General features: G+C 43.1%; 1 protein-coding gene across 3 annotated transcripts in view; it reads left to right on the forward strand.

Annotated features, from left to right (window-relative positions):
- Positions 1–1,357: 1,357 nt before the first annotated feature.
- The window catches only part of RC3H2 (ring finger and CCCH-type domains 2), a 60,422-nt gene continuing 42,690 nt past the window's right edge, over positions 1,358–19,089 (forward strand). For all 3 annotated transcript variants that reach the window (XM_055124610.1, XM_055124614.1, XM_055124622.1), the window contains exons 1-4: positions 1,358–1,549; positions 11,161–11,458; positions 13,577–13,694; positions 16,818–17,051. In XM_055124610.1, the coding sequence (XP_054980585.1) occupies positions 11,228–11,458; positions 13,577–13,694; positions 16,818–17,051 (583 nt within the window). In that variant the 5' untranslated portion in view covers positions 1,358–1,549; positions 11,161–11,227. The remainder of the gene's footprint in view (positions 1,550–11,160; positions 11,459–13,576; positions 13,695–16,817; positions 17,052–19,089) is intronic.

Raw genomic sequence — 19,089 nt, forward strand, 5'->3', positions numbered from 1 at the left:
AGTGTAACATATCTCCTAATTTATGATGGGTTTGCTTCCATAAGAGCTTTTCTTCTGGATATCAAGTTTCACATTAGACAGAGACTTAAGTTTAATTACAGTTCATAGCCATTTTCTTAAAATTCGTTTTCCAGTTAAATGCATAGTATCTTTTAGGATTATTATTTCTTTATGGCTAGTATTTTATTCAGAAAGAGAGGGCTGGGCCAGATCTGGGAGTGCTGATCTGGTCTATTTCCAGCTCCACTTGGGAGAACCATAACACAGCAGTGAGCAAACTTGGGGCTATCGCATGCAAGAACGTAGTTTAGCCCTTTGAGCTATCTCCCAGGCAGAACTGTAGGATTATAAGTAAAAATTATCCTAACGCCTAGCATAACACTCAGCAAATGATATATGTTCATTCCTTTATACCATCCCAGTTTGTCTCTTCATATAGAAAAAGTCATTTCTGGGACTGGGAGAAGAGCTCAAAACTGGAGAATTGGAGTGCATGTGGTATTTCTGGATTTGATTCTTGGCTCTTCTGGTTTTCCAAGTACTGAGCTCATGAGGAGCAAATCCCACCCAGGAGTAGCCCTTGAGCACTGCTGGATATTGTCCTCAGACAATAACTTCTACCTTGGTGTAAGAAATCCTTCAACAAATATGTGAGCTAGTACCAGAATTATCCCCTCCAGCTTCTGAGTAGCACAGTTTTCTCTTTAGTAAAGTAATAATTTGTCAGTGCTCTTTTGATTTAGTTTTGTTTTGCGTGGCTGAGTTCCTTATCCATTTGAGGGCTATGTTCTACCACTGAGCCATATTCTTGCTTTTCACTTCTTAAAAAAAAAAACTGAGGAGATTGCTTGGCACCTATATGCAGGGATCCAGTTATTTTATTAGAGAGCGTGAATTACAATGTAACAGATCTATCAGATCATGCTCATTGAACACCCAGCGTTTCCTGATTGGAGTCAGACACTGACTCAAACCAGCAACCAGAAATAGGGATCTAGGAACAGATGTAAGTGCAGGGAATTTCCCATCAACCCCTTGGGCTCGCTTAGGTCTCCCAACAGCCCCTCCCACAGTGCGCTGGGACTCACTTGTCACGTGATGGGGGTGGTCCGGCACGACCAGCGAGAAGCTGATGCGCAGTCCAGGTGGCGGGGGGCGGGGGAGGAGAAGGGGAGGGGGGGCTACTACGTTTTCCCTCCACCCCCCCCTCCACCACCCGCCCCCCCCCCAACGCCTAGTCTTGCGTGATCTCGCGTGAAGTGGGGAGTGTCTTCTCGCGAGACCTAGGTCGGGATCCCTCCTGGTCCGCCTCCGTGGTGAGGAGGAGGAGGAGGAGGAGGAGGAGGAGGAGGCGGAGGGAGGAGGAGGAGGCCCCGTCGCGGCCTCCGCCGCCGCCAACGGGGCTGTCCCTGTAGCTCCCGATGGAGTTTGAGGTCGCGAAACCGCCGCCGAGCGCTGCCCCGGCGAGACGAGGCGCCTCCGTCGCCGAGCCGCGCCGTCGCGGGGCTCCCGGGAGCGGCCCTTAGCGACCCCGCCCGGGCCCCCTCAGGTAGGGCGGGGGTGGCGGGATGCGGCTCGGGGCCCCGGCCGGGGCGGCGGGGACCCCGGCGGCGGGGCGGGGGGCGCGGGGCCGCACCTGCCCCCCCACCCCCGGAGCGGGCCCCGAGCGCCTGGGCCTGCGGGAGGCCCCTCGGCCCGGCCGCTGCTCTCCGGGGCCGCTCGCGGGCGCCCGGGGCCGCGCGTCCCCGCCGCCTCCCCGGCCCCCGGGCGCCCCGCGGCCGGCCCCGGCGGGGCCCGGGGACCCCCGCGCAGACAATGCCCCGGAGCCGCGGGCCGCCCGCCGGGCCGCGCCGCCGCGCCGGGCCGCCGCCGGGGGCTCCCCGCCCGCCCCGCTCCCCCCTTGCATCTCTCTTTCCCCCCTTCCCTTCCCCGGCTCTTCCTCCATCTTAGGAGGCTGGGAAGCATCTTTGTTTCTCGGGGGAGGCCGCCGTGCACTTGTCTCTCGCGCCCCCTCCGCGGCCCTCCGGAAGCGGGGGGGACGCGGGCGGAGCTGTCACTGCCCTCCTCGGGGGGGCCGGGGAGTTAGGGATGCGGCCGCTTAGAGCCCCCGCTGCCCGCCCGCCGCCCGCGCGGGGTGCGAGCCGGGCTGCGAGCCTGGGCCTGGGCCGCCGGGTGCCCCCTCGGCCGCCGTCCCCGCCGCCCGGGCCCCCGCGCTTCCCCCTTCCCCGTCTCTCTGCTCCGATCGGAATAACTTTGTATCCCCCGTCAAGTGCTTGAGTGGCCCCGGATTTTGAGCCTGGTATCATTTCACACTTTTAAGTGGCAGCAGGAAGTTTCCTCTAGGAAAGCTGATAATTGCCCCCTTGGATTGATAGAGATTTTTTTACTTCTCCCACCAGCAGAAAATCAAATGTAGTGATTTAGGCTTTGGGTTTGTTTGTTTTGGGGTTTTTTTTTGGCCATCTTTATGGTGAAGTGTACGAATTTGTTAGGATCTCTTAAGACTTCGTGGGTTCTTCCATTATCTTCTTCATCTAGAGAGCTGCACCACCGCTGTAAGCATCACATCCCTTTCTTTGCGTGGTCTGCTTACGTATGCACTTCGAGAAAGAAGGCCATTCCCACCTATCAAAGTTCATTTTTCAGTATTGCCATTGTTGGCTTTGGTGGTTTGTGTTTCCCAAATGATAGAGTTTGGAAAATTGCTAGAAGGACAAAGTGTTAAATACATATTCCAGACGTGTTTAGAAAAAAAGCAGATGTTATAATTCAAACTGGCTCCGATTCTTTTAGGATTTAATTGCAGTCTTGTTCATTAGTGGTATCCTTTGAATCACTCCTAATGTGTTATTACTGGTGTGTTAACCTGACATGGTAGAAGACGTATGTCCTTTGTTCATATGTTTTCATTAGTTCACCCTCTGCTTTTGTTAGTTGCTGTATTGCAGTTAGCCAAAAAAAAAAAAAAAACTTACCAATTTTTTTTGTGTGTGGGAGGGGAGGCATTTTTCTCTACACAGAATTTTATATCCAGAAATAGAACTTTGACTTGTATGTAATATTAAGAAAGCTAAATAAACTTATAACAAGGTTTTATAATAAGCATTTGCTTTAGTTGGAGTTGTTTGAAGTTTACTTTCTAGTTGATGGAAAAAGAAATCCTGGTTAAATCTTGCTTAAAATTAAAAATACTGTAATGCTTTGTACCCTGTCTTTTAAATATTGTAATTACATCTTTCAGATCCTCAAGGTTTTCTACTTTTATGAAAACCTTCTTTGGTGTGATTTTCATTTTTATTTCTTTATGAAAGTTAGATTCATGTCTTATTGCACAATTTTAATCACTCTCGAGTTGTACAGTTTGTACTAGCCATATATGCCAAGTGAGCACTTTAAATGTGGCTAGTGTGAATTGATATGTGCTGGAAGTGTAAAACATATATTAGATTTTTTTGGTGAGGGAAATAGTGTGACCCAGACCTGGCAGTGCTCAGGGCTAACTCTCAGGACTGTGCTCAGGAAGCCATATATAGTGCTGGGATTTGGTCTAGGGTTGTCCACATGCAAGGCAAGCACCCTAACTTCTACCATTTTTCTGGTACTCAAACCAGATTTTAAAGATAGAATAGAATGAATAAAGAATTTAAACTAGCTCAATATTTAAAATAAATTGCATTAAGTAAAATAGTGTAGTTAATTCTCCTATTTTTCTCCTTTTTAATCTGACTACTAGAAACAAAATTACTATTCATTTTAATTCTTTTTTTTTGGTTTGTTTTTGGGCCACACCCCATGATGCTCTGGGGTGATTTCTGAGTCTTCTCTCAGGAATTACTCCTGTGATGCTCAGGAGACCATATGTTATGCCGAGGATCAAACTGGGGTCAGCCATGTGCAAGGCAATTGTCCTACATGCTGTCCTATCTCTGGCCCTTTTATTTCTCTTGGACAGCACTATTCAAGAGCGTCACTACTCTGCTAATAAATGATCTAAATAAAAGCAGGTACATGAAAGCCAAAAATTTCCTCATAGCATATCCTTTGACACATCAGAATTATTAAATGATTAAGGACTTTGAGAATATGAAGGATAAAGTTATCCAGTGACCATTATTTGATAGAGTGTTTAACTTGTCACCCAGAGGTAGTAATTTTCAAATTTTTCATTTCTAAAGAATCAAAACATTTTTTGGCTTCTATTTAGGAAACCATCCCATTGTTGTCCTTTTAGAAGGCATTGGGAATACATCTTGTTAAAAGACTGAGTTCAGTTCCATAGTAGATGTTGAAGCAGAGCTCCAGTACTATCTTTCCTAACGCTGTTGGAGATACGTATAACAGTAGCTTTTAACATTGTGATTCTATTCCCTTTTCATTTTTGGATATGTTAAATGTTAAAGCTTGCTGAAGTTTTGTTCAATTATTTGGGTTTGGGTGCCACACCCAGCAGTGCTCAGGGTTATTTCTGACTTTGTGTTCTGGAGGTGCTCCAGGATGCTTGGGGTTTGAACTGGGATCAGCAAAGCAAGTGCCTTACCTCTTCTACTGTCTGTCCAGCCCCCCCTTCATACTTGACATTTTAAAATCATGTTTGTGTGATCAAGCTGACTAAATACTGGTGGACTAGTCTCCAAAGAATGAGAACACTTAGCTAGTGTGCAATTTGCTTTTAAAGCAGCTTATAGTTTGCATCATATTAGAGATGTCTGTTATTCACTGTATTACAATTTCACAGCCGTGATCTTATACTCTGGACATGGGTAAAAATCTGTTTAAGGTCCCACATCTAATTTAATTTGCTTGTTTTTGCCTTTGGGGCCACATCCAGAGTGATCGGGACTTACTCCTTGCTTTGCATTCAGGGATCACTTATGGTAGACTCAGGGGACCAGATGGGGGACTGAGACTCAAATCCCAGACAGCTATGTGCAAGGCAGGTGCCTTACCCACTATATTACCACAGGCCCCACTACCCATCTCTAACTTACTTTGTTCTCACCTCTATACTTTGTTTTGTTATCCTTCAATTTTAGTAACTGAATATTTTTCTGAAGTAGTTTCTTTTACATTTATAAAGTTCTAGAGTTTCTAATTCTTTTATCTCAATTTGAGATGTTGTTGGAGTGTCATTAGGATAAATACTTCAGTATTAACTAAAAATGTAATTAACAGTTTAAATTTCCACAGATTAAAAAAAAAACCTGTAGAATTTAGTCATATAAATGTGGAAGTGTTGCACATTTGTTAGCTTGCCACAGACAATTTAGATATGTACAAAATAAATTACAAAGAAAATAGATATATTTTTGATAACTGTAAAAATATTTTTTATGTAAATGTTCACAGACTGCTGTTGGTGGGAGGTGTTTGGGCCATACGCAGCTGTGGCCAGGACTTCCTGCTGCTTCTGTTGAGCGATTACCCCTGACTGCTCTGGGGCTTGTGTGCAGAGTAGGTGTAGACTTGGGGTCAACCTTAACCCCCGTATTATCTTTCCAGTCCAAAGTACCAAGGTTTGGTTCATAATTTTTCTACCAAAAATTTCAGCCAGGTGCATAGAAAAAGGAAAACTTAGGAAAATTGCCAGAGTGTTCAGTTTTTATTAGAAATTATCCTTCATTGGGCCAGAGTGTTATTAAAACAGGTAGGCAACTTCATTTGACTGGAGGGATAGTAAAGCTAATATGGTGCTTTCCTTGCACACAGCCAACCTGAGTTTGATCCCCGGCACCCCATAGGTCCCCTGAGCCCACCAGGGTACAGAGCCAGAAGTAAGCCCTAAGCATTGCCAGGTGTGACCCAAAAACAAAAGAGAAATTAAACTTGATTAAAGTATCTGCTCATAGATATAGAAGGTAGAAGCTCATTAAGAATATCATAAGATTGTCACATGCAATCTGTAACAGCTTGAAACACTCTCCATAGCTGAATAATAATTGAGATATCAAAGAGCATTGGGGAGGCGATGGTTTGGGCCACATTAATGGTTCTTTAGGCAACCCACTAATTCTCAGCACCATGGAATGCCAGGGATCGAATGAAAGTCAGCTGTCTGCAAGAGGAGTGCCTCAACCCTTCTCGTATCTCTCTGGCCTGAAATACACCATTTTTAAAATTAGTTAACTTTGAATGACATTCCTTTGTAATATAAAGCATTTCAGATGATTTTGGCAAACTAAATAATGAAGTTCTAGTTTCCTATTCCATGTGGCGTATGATATGGTACCTCACACAATTAGCATTTCCAAATTAGTGGTCATTATGAAAAAAATAGATGCGGAACCTTTCCTTTGATAAATATTTTCTTGGTTCAAATAATAACTTAATTTGTGCTCTCTAGTAATTATAAATTTCATCCTTCCTTATAGACTTTTCTTATGTAATTCTGCAGTCTAGATAAATGAACATTTAAAAAATGTTTCATAATAGTTACTGCTCATTTCTAAGGTCGGAAACCAACAAAGTCTAAGATTGATTACATTATTAGATGTCAAAGTATAAACATGACAGCGGTAAAATAAATATGATGAGCAGGATTAACTCCTTTAAAATAAAGACAATACATTGTGTAGAACTGTTTGAGAAAAAGTTTATGTAGGATGCTTTTTACATAGCAAGCTAAGCTCCTTTTTGTTTTCTGGTTTTTTTTTTTTTTTTTTTGTGGATACACCTGGAGATGCTGATGGAGGGGTTGTACTCTACCCAACTCTGTTTTCGGGGTCATTCCTCAGTGCTCTGGAGACTTTTGGGTGCCAGAAATCAAATTCCAGGACTTCTGCATGCAAAGCATCCACTCCGGTCCTTTGATCTGTCGCTCAGGGCCTGCAATTATTCCTTGTGTGTGTGTTGCTGGAAACTGAACCCAGGGCTTCAGTTACATGCAAGGCAAGGGCCCTTCTGCTGCACTTTGTTCTGACCCCCGGACAAAGGATCAGGAACAAAAATTCATTTTCAGTATGATTTTCTTTGAAATTATGCCTTTTTGTTTTGTTTTCCCAAGCTATGCATAAGAGGCCTGGGATGGGGGCGGGGGAGGGTGTACTTGGCAACTCTTGACCAACTAGCCCTGTGTGAAGGGCTATGGATGGGATGAGATACTGCTTGACTTTGAGGTGTCAGGGTTTACCTGGACCACCCCAGCAGTGTTTAAGGGCATTCAGGACTACACCCCCTGGTGCTCTGAGGACCATGTGGTTGTGGTGCTGGCAAATGAATGAGGGTTGGCCACATGCAAGGTGTACAACCTAACTTTTATTTCTCCAGTCCCAAGATATTTTTTGAAAAAAAAATTCATATTGTCAATTTCTTGAAAATACACACAGCATCAGCAGAATTAAAAAAAAAATTTAAGTGTCTTTGAAAGAGAAGTTTCAGATTAAAAAAAAACAACAACTCAGGCTTTTTACATTGTGTAACTGAATTTCCAATTTAATAAAATACCTTGTATCCAGTTGCCTTCCTCACAGGATTTTCCCTGTTACTCTAAAAGTCTATTTTTCTTTTAATTTTTTTTATTTTTCTCTTAAAACTTTATTTAAACACCATGATTAATATACAACGTTGTTCACAATACAGTCATTTCAGGCATTCATTATTCTAACACTAGTCTCACCTTCCCTCCACCAGTGTCCCCAGCTACCTGTCCATCCCCACAGACTGCTCCCTTAGCAGGCAGAAAATAATTTACTCTGCATTGCTTGCTACAACATATAGCTCATATTGGTATCCAAGGGTTCGATGAGCTTGTAGGTGCTACTTGAACTTCTGTGCTATTGCTTTCCCTCACTTAGTGGGTTCTGCACAATACCCTCTTGGGGGATTTTCCTTGTTCCTACTGGGTGGTCACTGTTGTGACTTTATGAGGCCACGCACCCCAGCAGCTTGGACTAGGATGATTCAGCTGCATGGCGTCTTGAGCCTAGCCACTTCAGCTTTGCTGTGGTGTCTCGGAGATAGGCTGTGGTGTGAGCAGGATGCTTCAGTGCGAGTGGAACTAGGTGTGGGTAAGTGGAACACTGGGCCTTCCAACCGGGTGGGGATTTGACCTGCCCCATCCCAAGGAGTTTTCAGTGATTTGGGCCCAGTCAGATTTTGGCTCAGCAATGGCATCTCTCCCCCAAGATATTTTTGGCTTTTTGGGTCCCACCCAGCGATGCTCAGGGGTTACACCAGGCTCTCTAGGACCACTCAGGAATTAGTCCTGGTGTTGACTGGGGGACCATATGGGATGCTGGGAATCAAACCCAGATCAGCCATGTTCAAGGCAAACGCCCTCCCTGTACAGTCACTCTGGCCCCTCCCTCAAGATTTAAAAAGAAAATTATAAAGTTATTACAATGTAATAAGCATGTTAGGTGTGCAGTATTATAAATCAGTACCTGAATATTGCATTCAATTCACTATTAAAAGGCCAATTCTGATCCATAGAGGTTATCCAAGGGGTTTGCATGCTGGAGGCCAGGTTTAGTTCCCAGCATTGCATGGTGCCTCAAAACACCACCAGGGTTGACCCCTGAATACCAGTGGGTGTGACCTCAAAACAAACAAACAAAAAAAACATTCAGTCTGTTCTCACCACAGAATTGATCCTGTTTACCCAGTCACTCCACTTCCATTTCCCCTGCTGGTGGCAGCACAGTTGGTTTTATAGTCTACAAGTTCATTATTTATTCAACTTTGTAACAGATTTCAAATTTTGTAGTTCATCTATTTTTGTAATTCATTTTTAATTTTAGGTATCATGGTTTCTAATACTGGTTTCATGCGTGCAGCCTTCCAACACCATGCCCCCCACCCAGTGTCCGCTTTCCTCCACTATTGTCTCAGTGGATCTCTCATTTTCTTTCTTTTCTTTTTCTTTAAGGAGGTAGTATTGCTGGTGATGCTCTGGGACCACCTGTGTGCTAAGGCGTGAGCCCAGTGCTCCCACATGCAAAGCAGGGGCTCAAGTCTAGTCCTTTCTGGCCTCATTTGTTTGTTTTTAGGTATCTGATTGAGATCCCTTTTTTTAATGTAGGAAGAGTACAATAAAAGTGTATAAAATTGGATGGAGGGATATTGGAGACTTATTTCTCTACTTTTCTCTCTTGAATCTAAATTTTATTAATTTGGGGGGGGGGCGTTTGGGCCACACCCAGCTGTGCTCAGGATTGACTTCTGGTTCTGTGTTCAGGGATTTTTCCTGGTGGTACTTGGGGGACCATATGCTGTGCTAAGGATTGAACGTTGGCCGCATGTTAGGATGCATCTTAGTCCCTGTACTCTCTCTCCAACCCTAACTACATTTTAAACACCTGCTATCTATTATTGTATCTGGGCTGATAGATACCTTTGTTTGTTGGGTTTGAGCCCACACCAGGCCATGTTCAGGGCTTAGGAGTCCCTCCTTGTGAGGCTCAGGTAGCTGTATGGGGTGCCAGGGGTCGAAAACTGTGCAAGGTAAGCACCTTACTGTTGGACTATCTGTCCAGCCCCTGGTAAACATTCTTTAAAGTTTTGGTTGCTAGGGGGCTGGAGTGATAGCACAGCGGGTAGGGCGTTTGCCTTGCACGTGGCCGACCCGGGTTCGAATCCCAGCATCCCATGTGGTCCCCCAGCACCGCCAGGAGTAATTCCTGAGTGTAGAGCCAGGAGTAAGCCCTGTGCATCGCTGGGTGTGACTAGAAAAGAAAAAAAAAAATCTTAAAGTTTTGGTTGCTTAATTATCCTAAAGCTAGATTTTTTTCTTCAGCAGAGAAGGTTTATCAGACTTACACAAGTTTTAAATTAAAATACAGGAAAAATTTCTGAAATGTAAAGGTTTTCAAATTGAGTATTGAAAGATTTTAAATTAGAGTATATTTTTGTACTTTTTAAAATGAAGAATTGTGGAATAATCAAGAATAAAATAAAAATAACTCTAATTGATATTTGCATAATTTTCCCCAAATATAATTATAGCACATGTGAAATTATTAGTTTGTCTTATTTATGCTTATAATGATTAGATGAGGATATTATTTTATTCTTCTACATGTTGATCATTGGGTCTGTCACTTTTGTGAACCTGTATGAATATCTTATTCAGTAATTCATGTTTTATAAAAAGTATTATAGGGAATAATTTTCAATATTTTTCAGATAATATTTACTTTTTCACATTACTTATGATCAGTATCATTCTTTCATTATTACACAAACATCCCTATCATCATAATCTTATACCTTGAGTTTTAGTTATTCAGTTAACCTCCTAGTCCTGTCTAGGGCAAGTTCTTGACTGACTTGGTCATTTAGGTGGTAAGGCTATTTATTTTTAATTGTCTCAATATGATATAGTTTGGATCAATGATTTCCAAATCTCATCAATTCTTAGGCTGCATCTCTTTCGCTTTTCAGTATTGGGGCCACACCTGTCTGTGCTCGGGGCTTCCTCCTAGCTGTGTACTCAAGGATCACTACTGATAGGGCTTGGGGAGATTCGGGGGTGCCGGGATTCAGACCCAGGTTCATCATGTGTCAGGAGGCAAGCACTCTACCTGTTGTACTCGCTCTCCAGATCCCCTTAGGCCATATATTTACATGTTTGGGGGTGGTAGGTATCTAAGGGAAATACTTTTTTTTTTTTAACAAATTCCATTAATCTAAAATAATTTTTGTTCCTGAAATGAAATATGGGGACCTGGGAGTGAGCATCTGTCTGTCTTGCATGTGTAAACAAGACCCTAAGATTTATCCCCATCTTATGAGGGAAGCATCTTACGGTCCTTTCCTCAAGTACCACTGGGTGTGGATGTGCCTCTGGTAGCCTCGTCACTGACAGGTATGACCCCACAGGTTCCAAGCTTTGTAGGTGTCCTCCATATATGTCCAGCAGGATGAATTCTGCTGTGAGAGGCCCCTAGCATTACCATGAAATATGTATAGTTAATCGGCTATTTTGATGTGGTCATTAGAAACACTTAGGGGTTGAGGAGATAGTATTTCTGGCTTGGCTATGCTAAGGTCTCACTCCTGGTGGGGCAGGAGGGGACTAGATGGGGTGCCAGTGATGGAGCATGGGTTAACTATGTGCCAGGCATGTGCCCTCCCCACTATACAATCGCTCTGGTCCACTGGCAAGTTAATTTTTAAAGGCAAACAATGAATATGTTTTTAATTATTTCTTTTGTTCATTTCCAGCTTACAAAACACTACACTGCAAAATAATGATCTGCTAGACTGCTAACCTGAGCATCCACCTTCCATAATGCCTGTGCAGGCAGCTCAGTGGACAGAATTTCTGTCCTGTCCAATCTGCTATAATGAATTTGATGAGAATGTGCATAAACCCATCAGCTTAGGTTGTTCACACACTGTTTGCAAGACCTGCTTAAATAAACTTCACCGGAAAGCTTGTCCTTTCGACCAAACTGCCATCAACACAGACATCGATGTGCTTCCTGTGAACTTTGCACTTCTCCAGTTAGTTGGAGCCCAGGTATGCTTTGAAGATCTTAATAACATTATATTGAATAAAAAAATTTTGTGCGTGATGAAATAGAAATTTTTAAAAAGCATGCATAATGGTATTTGAGGCTTACGAAATATATTCAGTGTACCTGGTTTTCATTAATGTATTCTACAAAAGTTTCATAAATATCCTAAGTTCAAATGCAAAACCATAAATTTCATTACAGTTTTTTACTTTCAGTGGTGTGGTCAGAATTTACAAGTAATTTTGGTAAGTAAGTCACATTTTTGGGCAAATATAGCTAATAGGAAATGAAGTGTAATCAGAAGTTGGGCAGAAATCAACTAGTAAGGACCCGTAACTGAAGGGTTTTATTGGTTTGTTATTTTGTGGGTTTGGGGCCACAACCAGCAGTGCTCAGGGGCTATTCCCAGTGTGGTGGTTAGGGTTGCCCCTGTCAGTTTGTAGATCTAATGAAATGTTAGGGGTTTTATAATAAAGCCAACTTATCTGGCACATGCTGTCAACCAGATACCATGTTTTGTCATTTGTAAGTATCCTTTCATTTGGGTCTTAAAATGGTCTGTGGGTTTATACAGTGTGAATTCTATTGTTTTTTTCAGTCTCATCTGCTTCTACTGTCTTTCACTCTTTACTTTTAGACTTAAGCCTCGCTCACCTGCTAGTCAATAGTCAGATATTCCACAGGCTAGTTTCACTATAACGGTCTTGTTTTTGCCTTGAATGCTCATTCCTTTCTTTCTCCAAGGTTCATGATATCCAAGGAACCCTTTTCTGACCACCCCCATGCTGGCAATCAGAATTGCCATTCCCTACCTAGCACTTTGATTTCAGTTTTGAGGTGGAGGTGAATCAAAGTGTGTTCAGGGGCTCCTGGCTGTGTGCTTGGGAACTGCTCCTGGCAATGCTTTGGTGACCATGTGGTGGTTGGGATCGGGAAAAAAGGCATGCATCTAGCCTGTTGAAGTATGTCTTAGTCCCTCAATCCCCTATTATCCTTTCTGTGTCATTTTTCTGATCACCTTCTACTGTAGTATGTATTATTTCTAAAACATTAGTGACTGTTTATCCTCTTCCCCGTTAGAGGGTAAGCTCCACAGGGGCAGGAAACGTCTGTATTGTTTCACTGGTGGATGCCTAGTGTCTAGAGCTATTCTTGGCACATGGTAAGCACTCCACAGTATAAATGCAGGTTCAACTAAATAGAATTTTCATAATAAAGCTTTGAAATAGGGAGTATTCTCTTCTTTTTGTAGATAGGGAAGCCATGGTTTGGCACAGTTAAGTAATTCACTCTGGATCACTCACAGAAGTGACAGAAGTGTAGTTTATATACAGAAGTTTTGACTTTTTATTAGAGTACTATCTTGTGGTTATGTTCCTTCAGAGGGGAAAAGACTGTAATAAATACTACAAATTATATAAGTATGAAAGGGTGGTAAGTGCTGAATGAAAAGTTTTTGTTCCAGGGGCCGGAGCGATAGCACAGCAGGTAGGGCATTTGCCTTGCATGCGGCCGACCCGGGTTCGATCCCCGGCATCCCATATAGTCCCCCAAGCACCGCCAGGAGTAATTCCTGAGTGCAAAGCCAGGAGTAACCCCTGAGCATCGCTGGGTGTGACCCAAAAAAGCAAAAAAAAAAAAAAAAAAAAGTTTTTGTTCCTGCCTCCTTTTTTTTTTTTTTTTTTAATAGTAGGGGGAGTCACACCAAGGTTTCTATAACTAAGCTCTCGTCTATTTTTGTTGGGATCTTGGGGGCGACACTGGTGGTGTATAGGACTTACTTACGGCTCTGTGCTCAGGGATGACTCCATGGTGCACTTAGGACTGACCATATGTGTTACTAGGGATCAACTTGGGGCCAGCAGCATGCAAGCAAAGTGTCTTCATGAACACTCGTACTATGTTTCTGGCCCACCCTGCCTTTTTATTTTGAAATATTTTTTTAAAAAGTTGCAAGTTGCAAAAAATACACCGTAAACCCATGTACCTTTTTGGTGCTTCTTTTCAAAATTATTTCAAAAGTCTAGTAGTTATCAATTTAACCCCAGGAAAGAACCCTTAATTCAATAAAAATTAAACTCTTTTCCATTCATTAATTTTTTGTTTGTTTTTGTGTTTAGGTACCAGATCATCAGTCGATAAAGTTAAGTAATCTAGGTGAGAACAAACATTATGAGATTGCAAAAAAATGTGTTGAGGATTTGGCACTCTACTTAAAACCACTAAGTGGAGGTAAAGGTAAGTTCATAGAGTTATAAAAAGTGCCTTTTACTGAGGAATGGGATTTGGTAATAGATTTACTTTGAAAAACTTTTGTGTGTGTGTGTGGGGGGGGAAAGAGGCACACCCAGCAGTGCTCAGGGCTTACTCGGACCAGAAGTGATGTTGGGGATCAAACCCAGGGTAACCGCGGACTAGTCGAGCACCGTGTCTGCTGTACTCTCACTCTGCTTTGAAAGACTTGATGTTAACATCTTAGTAGGTAATATTGAAGGCTCTTTTTGGGGGGATAAGTGGAGCTGTTGGGCTATGTTTGTCAGTGCTCAGGTTTTACTCCTTGCTCTGTGCCCAGGGAGTACTCTTGGCAGGGCTCACGGGACCATCGGGAGTGTCCGGGGATTGAACCTGTGTCTGCTCCCTGCATAGCAAAGATCTCAACCTTGATACTTTTCATCCCTTATTTTGAGTTTTAGAAATTTAATTCGTTCCAAAGATCTTAGAAAATGTTTTGTTTTGGGATTTTGTCAGAGGCTGAACCCTGCAGTTCCGGGGGCTATTCCTAGCTCTGTTCAGGAATGACAGCTAGTGCTATTCAGGGACTCTTTGTGGTGCCAGGGATTTTAGCCGGGTTTACTGTTTGCAAGTCAAGCACCTTTCCTCCTGTACTGTGTCTTTCTGGCCCTGAAAGACCTTTTGATTGAGAATATTAAACTATATCTGAAAATAATCAGCATTTTCCACAATTTCTGTTCATTGATTTAAAAAATAGTGCCACAGCAGAATATTAGTCTTTGATAAATCCTATTAAGATTTCAATGCTCGGAGGGCTAGAGACAGCACAGCAGGTAAGGCGCTGCCTTGCACAAGGTCCCAGACCAATCCCCAGCACCTCCGGGGCCCTTGAGCACCACCACGAGTGACATGAGGTTTGGCCCCCAAATAGAACAAATAAGACTTTGGTGTTTTGAATGTATTGTAAAATGTAATAATTTTTATAATGAAGCATAATTAAATATTTATAAAAACAAATATATACTAGGTTTTAAATGATAAAACAATCAGAGGGATCAGGAATGTCAGAGGGGAGATGAGTGAATCACAAATTGAAATAAAATAACTTGAAGACAGGAGGGGCTGGAGTGATAGCACGATGGTAAGGCGTTCGCCTTTCACGTGGCTGACCCGGGTTTGATTCCTCTGCCTCTCTCGGAGAGCCCGGCAAGCTACCGAGAGTATTGTGTCCGCACAGCAGAGCCTGGCAAGCTACCCGTGGTGTATTGGATATGCCAAAAACAGTAACAGGAAGTCTCACAATGAGAGACATTACGTGTGCCTGCTCAAGCAAATCAATGAGCAACGGGATGACTGACAGTGACAGAGGACAGGAGATTGTACAGTGGTTGGGTGCTGGCCCCCAGCAACCCATGATGTTGAGCATCAACAGTTGAGTCCTGGAGGCCCCCAAGCATTTAGTGTGTCACTTTTTTTTTTTTTTCTATTTGGGTTCCACCCAGTGATGCTCAGGGGTTACTCCTGGATCTGCATTCAGGAACTACTGGCAATGCTTGGGGCACCATGTGAGATGTGGAAGATTGAATTCGGGTCGACCTTGTGCAAGGCAAACGCCCTCCCCACTGTACTATTGTTCCAGCCCCGTATTGTATCTCTCTGAAGTCTCGTGAGCCTTCACTAGGTATTCCTTGTGGTCCCTGGCATTGTGTTTTCTGGTTCTAGTGGTGAACCTCCAGCCCTGTTGCTGGGAATAGTCTAAGAGCCCTTGAAGAGCCCTTGAGCACCAGTTATGAAGGCTCCCCTCCCCAGTGAAGATGGTTAAGGTAGATAGGCCTCACTAAAGCAGTGAAGCTTGTGGAAGGATGTCCCCAAATCATGCCTTGAACCCTCATAAAACAACTGCTGCTTCCCTTGATCCCACAGCTTAGGAGAAGGAAAGAAATCGAGTGGGAAGGCAAACAAGAAAGTGCAGTAATGGGGGACAGTGATCGGGGCTTCGATTACGCTGGTGATGTGGGACAGTGGCATGACTATATCCAAATCACAGACTCAGCCGTACTGAAAACATGAGATCTAAACCACACCACTGAACTTTGTAACATGCCTGTTAAAAATGGCAGGTTGGTTTGGGAAATGACATTGGTGGTGGGATTGGTGTTGAAATATTATATGCCTAAAATTCAACTATCAGTAACTTTTAAAATCACAGTTCTCTAAAAGTTTATTTAAAGTTTTTTGTTTTTTTTTTTTAAAAAACAACTGGTTCTTGTGTGGAGCTCAGGGAGTCTGTGACATAGAAGTATGAGAGATAAACTAAATGTTGACACTAGATGATGTACAGAACAGAGCTTGTTCGAGGTGCAGCACTACTACCAGTGACCCCGAAGGACTGCTAGTTATGACTCAGCCCTCCCCAGGAGCCCCTCCTGGCAGAAAAACAAAGAAAGGTAGTAAAGATGAACAGTAGAGCACTTGATTTGCATATGACACTTTGGGTTCAGTCTTTATCAATGCACACATGTAGATGAAATCAGTCAAGGAAGTTAGTGTTGAGTGCTGTTTAAAGGTCAAGTAGGGAGCTGGAAGGATAAGAAAATAGAAGGCAGGATACTTGCCTTGTGTGTGTCGAGCCCTAGTTCGAGTCCCCAGTACTGCATACGGACCCCGGAGTTCAGAGCCAGGAATAGCTCTGTAGAATGACCAGGTGTGGTCCAAACCCCATTCTCACAACAAAAGAGGCAGGAGAGAGTTTCAGGGCGTAAGGTGCTTGCCTTCCATGCAGCCAACTCTGGTTCTATCCACAGTACTACCCATGGTCCCCTGAGTGCCGCCAGAAATTTGTTAAACTAATGTGTATCCTAGTTAGTTATCTTGTATGTTCATGCCAGGCATGTACATATAGCCCCGAGTTTGATTCCTAGTGTGACATGCCCTCGCCTCCACCTTTTAGACTTCCCGATCACCACTGGTGGCCGGAGCATCAGGCTCAGGCTAGCGCTGTCAGGCCTGGAAATCCCTGGAGTAGCCCTAGGACTCATTAGGAATTGTTATTTTAAAAGTTTAAATGTAATGAAGAATATGTTTTCATAGACAAAAATTCCAGTTTTCTTTGTTTCCTTTTTCCTAAAGGTGTAGCTAGTTTGAACCAGAGTGCACTGAGCCGTCCAATGCAAAGGAAATTGGTGACACTTGTAAATTGTCAACTGGTGGAGGAAGAAGGTCGTGTAAGAGCCATGCGAGCAGCCCGTTCCCTTGGAGAGAGAACTGTAACGGAACTGATATTACAGCACCAGAACCCTCAGCAGTTGTCTGCCAACCTATGGGCTGCTGTCAGGGCTCGAGGATGCCAGTTTCTAGGGCCAGGTAAAGGATCTCTCTCTTACCTTTGTTGTTCATTAGGACTTCGGGGATTCGAGTTTCTAGAGATGGTGAGAATTTCCAGGCTGAGTCTTTGTACATATGGTTCATGGCATAATTTAAAACAAGACAGATTTTGTTAGTCATATTCAAATTGATAGTGCTGCGTTGTTTTGGAATAATTTTCTCATTTAATCCTCAGTGGCCTTCAATAGAAGTGACATATATTTAATTTTATGTGGTTTGAGGGCCACACCCAGCGGTACTCTGTGCTGATTTCTGGCTTTGTGCTCATGTATCACTCCTGACGGGGCTCAGAGGACAATATGAAGTACTAGGGTTTGAACCCGGGGGTTTGCCACATGAAAGGCAAATTCTTACCTGCGGTATTATCTCTGGCCCCAGATCCAGTTTTATGAGTTGAAAATTTGAATTAAAAGAGTCCTGTTACACAGGTAGGAACTTTTTTATTGTTGCTGTTAATTGGGATCAGAGGAGTAAATGGGATCAAGTGCTTGCCCTGCATTCTGCAGACCCTGGCTTGAACCCCATCCACCTCATGTGGTCGCCTGAGCTCCACCAAGAGTCACTGCTGAGCACAGAGCTTGCAACGGCCTTTGAGTATTGCTGGGTATGTTCCAAAAAACAGGGGTAAAAACCAGAAATCAAAAGCCTTTGATTAGTAGCATTGTTAGAATTGCACAGATAGGTGAAGATAGATAAAATTGATCATATGCCTTATTATTTATAATAGTATAAATTTCCAGTTGGTCATTATTACGTATAATTAAAAAATCAAGCTGGAGAGATAGAACAGAGGTTAAGGAGCTTGCCAAGCTTTCCACCCTGGTTCCTGAGCTTCTGATTGGAGTGGGTCCTGAGCACAGAGTAAGGAGTGTCCCTGAGCACTGCTGGTTGGGACCATAAAAGTAAATAAAAATAAATCATACAAATAACAAATATGAATACAAGATAATTTACCCTATAATTAGTATTAGAAAATACTTTTATCTTTGACTTTAAATTCAGAAACAATAGGACAAGATTGGTATTTGATTATTTAAATTTTTAATTGTTTTACCAACATCTCACCCTCCCCCCCAAAAAAAGGAGAGCACTGAATAGCATAAGTTTGGAAAAACATTTGTATTCTATTACCAATAAAGAACTAAGATAAGTGCTTCTAAAAACTTACAGAAGACCAGAAGACTTATTGTTTTTAACTCTTTGATCTTTTCAAGATACTAGAGTGGAAAATGTTAATAGAAATAATCCTTAAACATATACAGAGATTCTCAGATAGTCTCATAATAGAGAAATATGCATTCAAATGACATTGAACTATCAATTCTAATGTCACAGTAATATGTCACCCCACCCTCAAGCCCTTCTAGGTATCGTACTGGTCCCTAAGCACTGTGCCATCATGTAGAGCATCACTGGGAGCGACCCTGGGACCCTAGCAGTGCTGCTTAGGGTGTGTCCTGTTAAAAAAAAAAGGTGGTGGTAGGGGCCAGGTGGGGGGGTAGTGTCAGGACCTAAGGACAGGGTCTCAGGTGGGCATAGTCCAAATGTTTAGCAGTCAGATAAACTGGTACTTTCTATCAGATAAACTGGTTCTTTCATCTCATAATTGATGGTCTACAAACTGGTACAGATATCAAAGAAAGGAACTTCATAGTATCTAACAAAATTAATTAAGTGGTTTTTTTCTGGGTAGCTCTTGGTCTTGCTCAGGGTTTATTCCTGGCTCTGTGTTGATGGATCACTCCTCACAGTCCTGGTGGGGGTGGGGGCGTGCTGTGGATTAGGGTCTGTGATATGCAAGGTGACATCATTACCTCTGTACTATTTGTTCAACACCCCCCCTTTTTTTGCTTTGGCTTTTTGGGTCCCACCCGGCGGTGCACAGGGCTTACTCCTGGTTCATGCACTCAGGAATTACTCCTGGCAGTGCTAGAAGGACCATATGGGAAGCTGGGAATCGAACCTGGATTGGCCGCATGCAAGGCAAACGCTCTACCCGCTGTTCTATTGCTCCAGC

This window comes from Sorex araneus, chromosome 1, assembly GCF_027595985.1.
Source record: "Sorex araneus isolate mSorAra2 chromosome 1, mSorAra2.pri, whole genome shotgun sequence".
Lineage (NCBI taxonomy): Eukaryota > Metazoa > Chordata > Mammalia > Eulipotyphla > Soricidae > Sorex > Sorex araneus.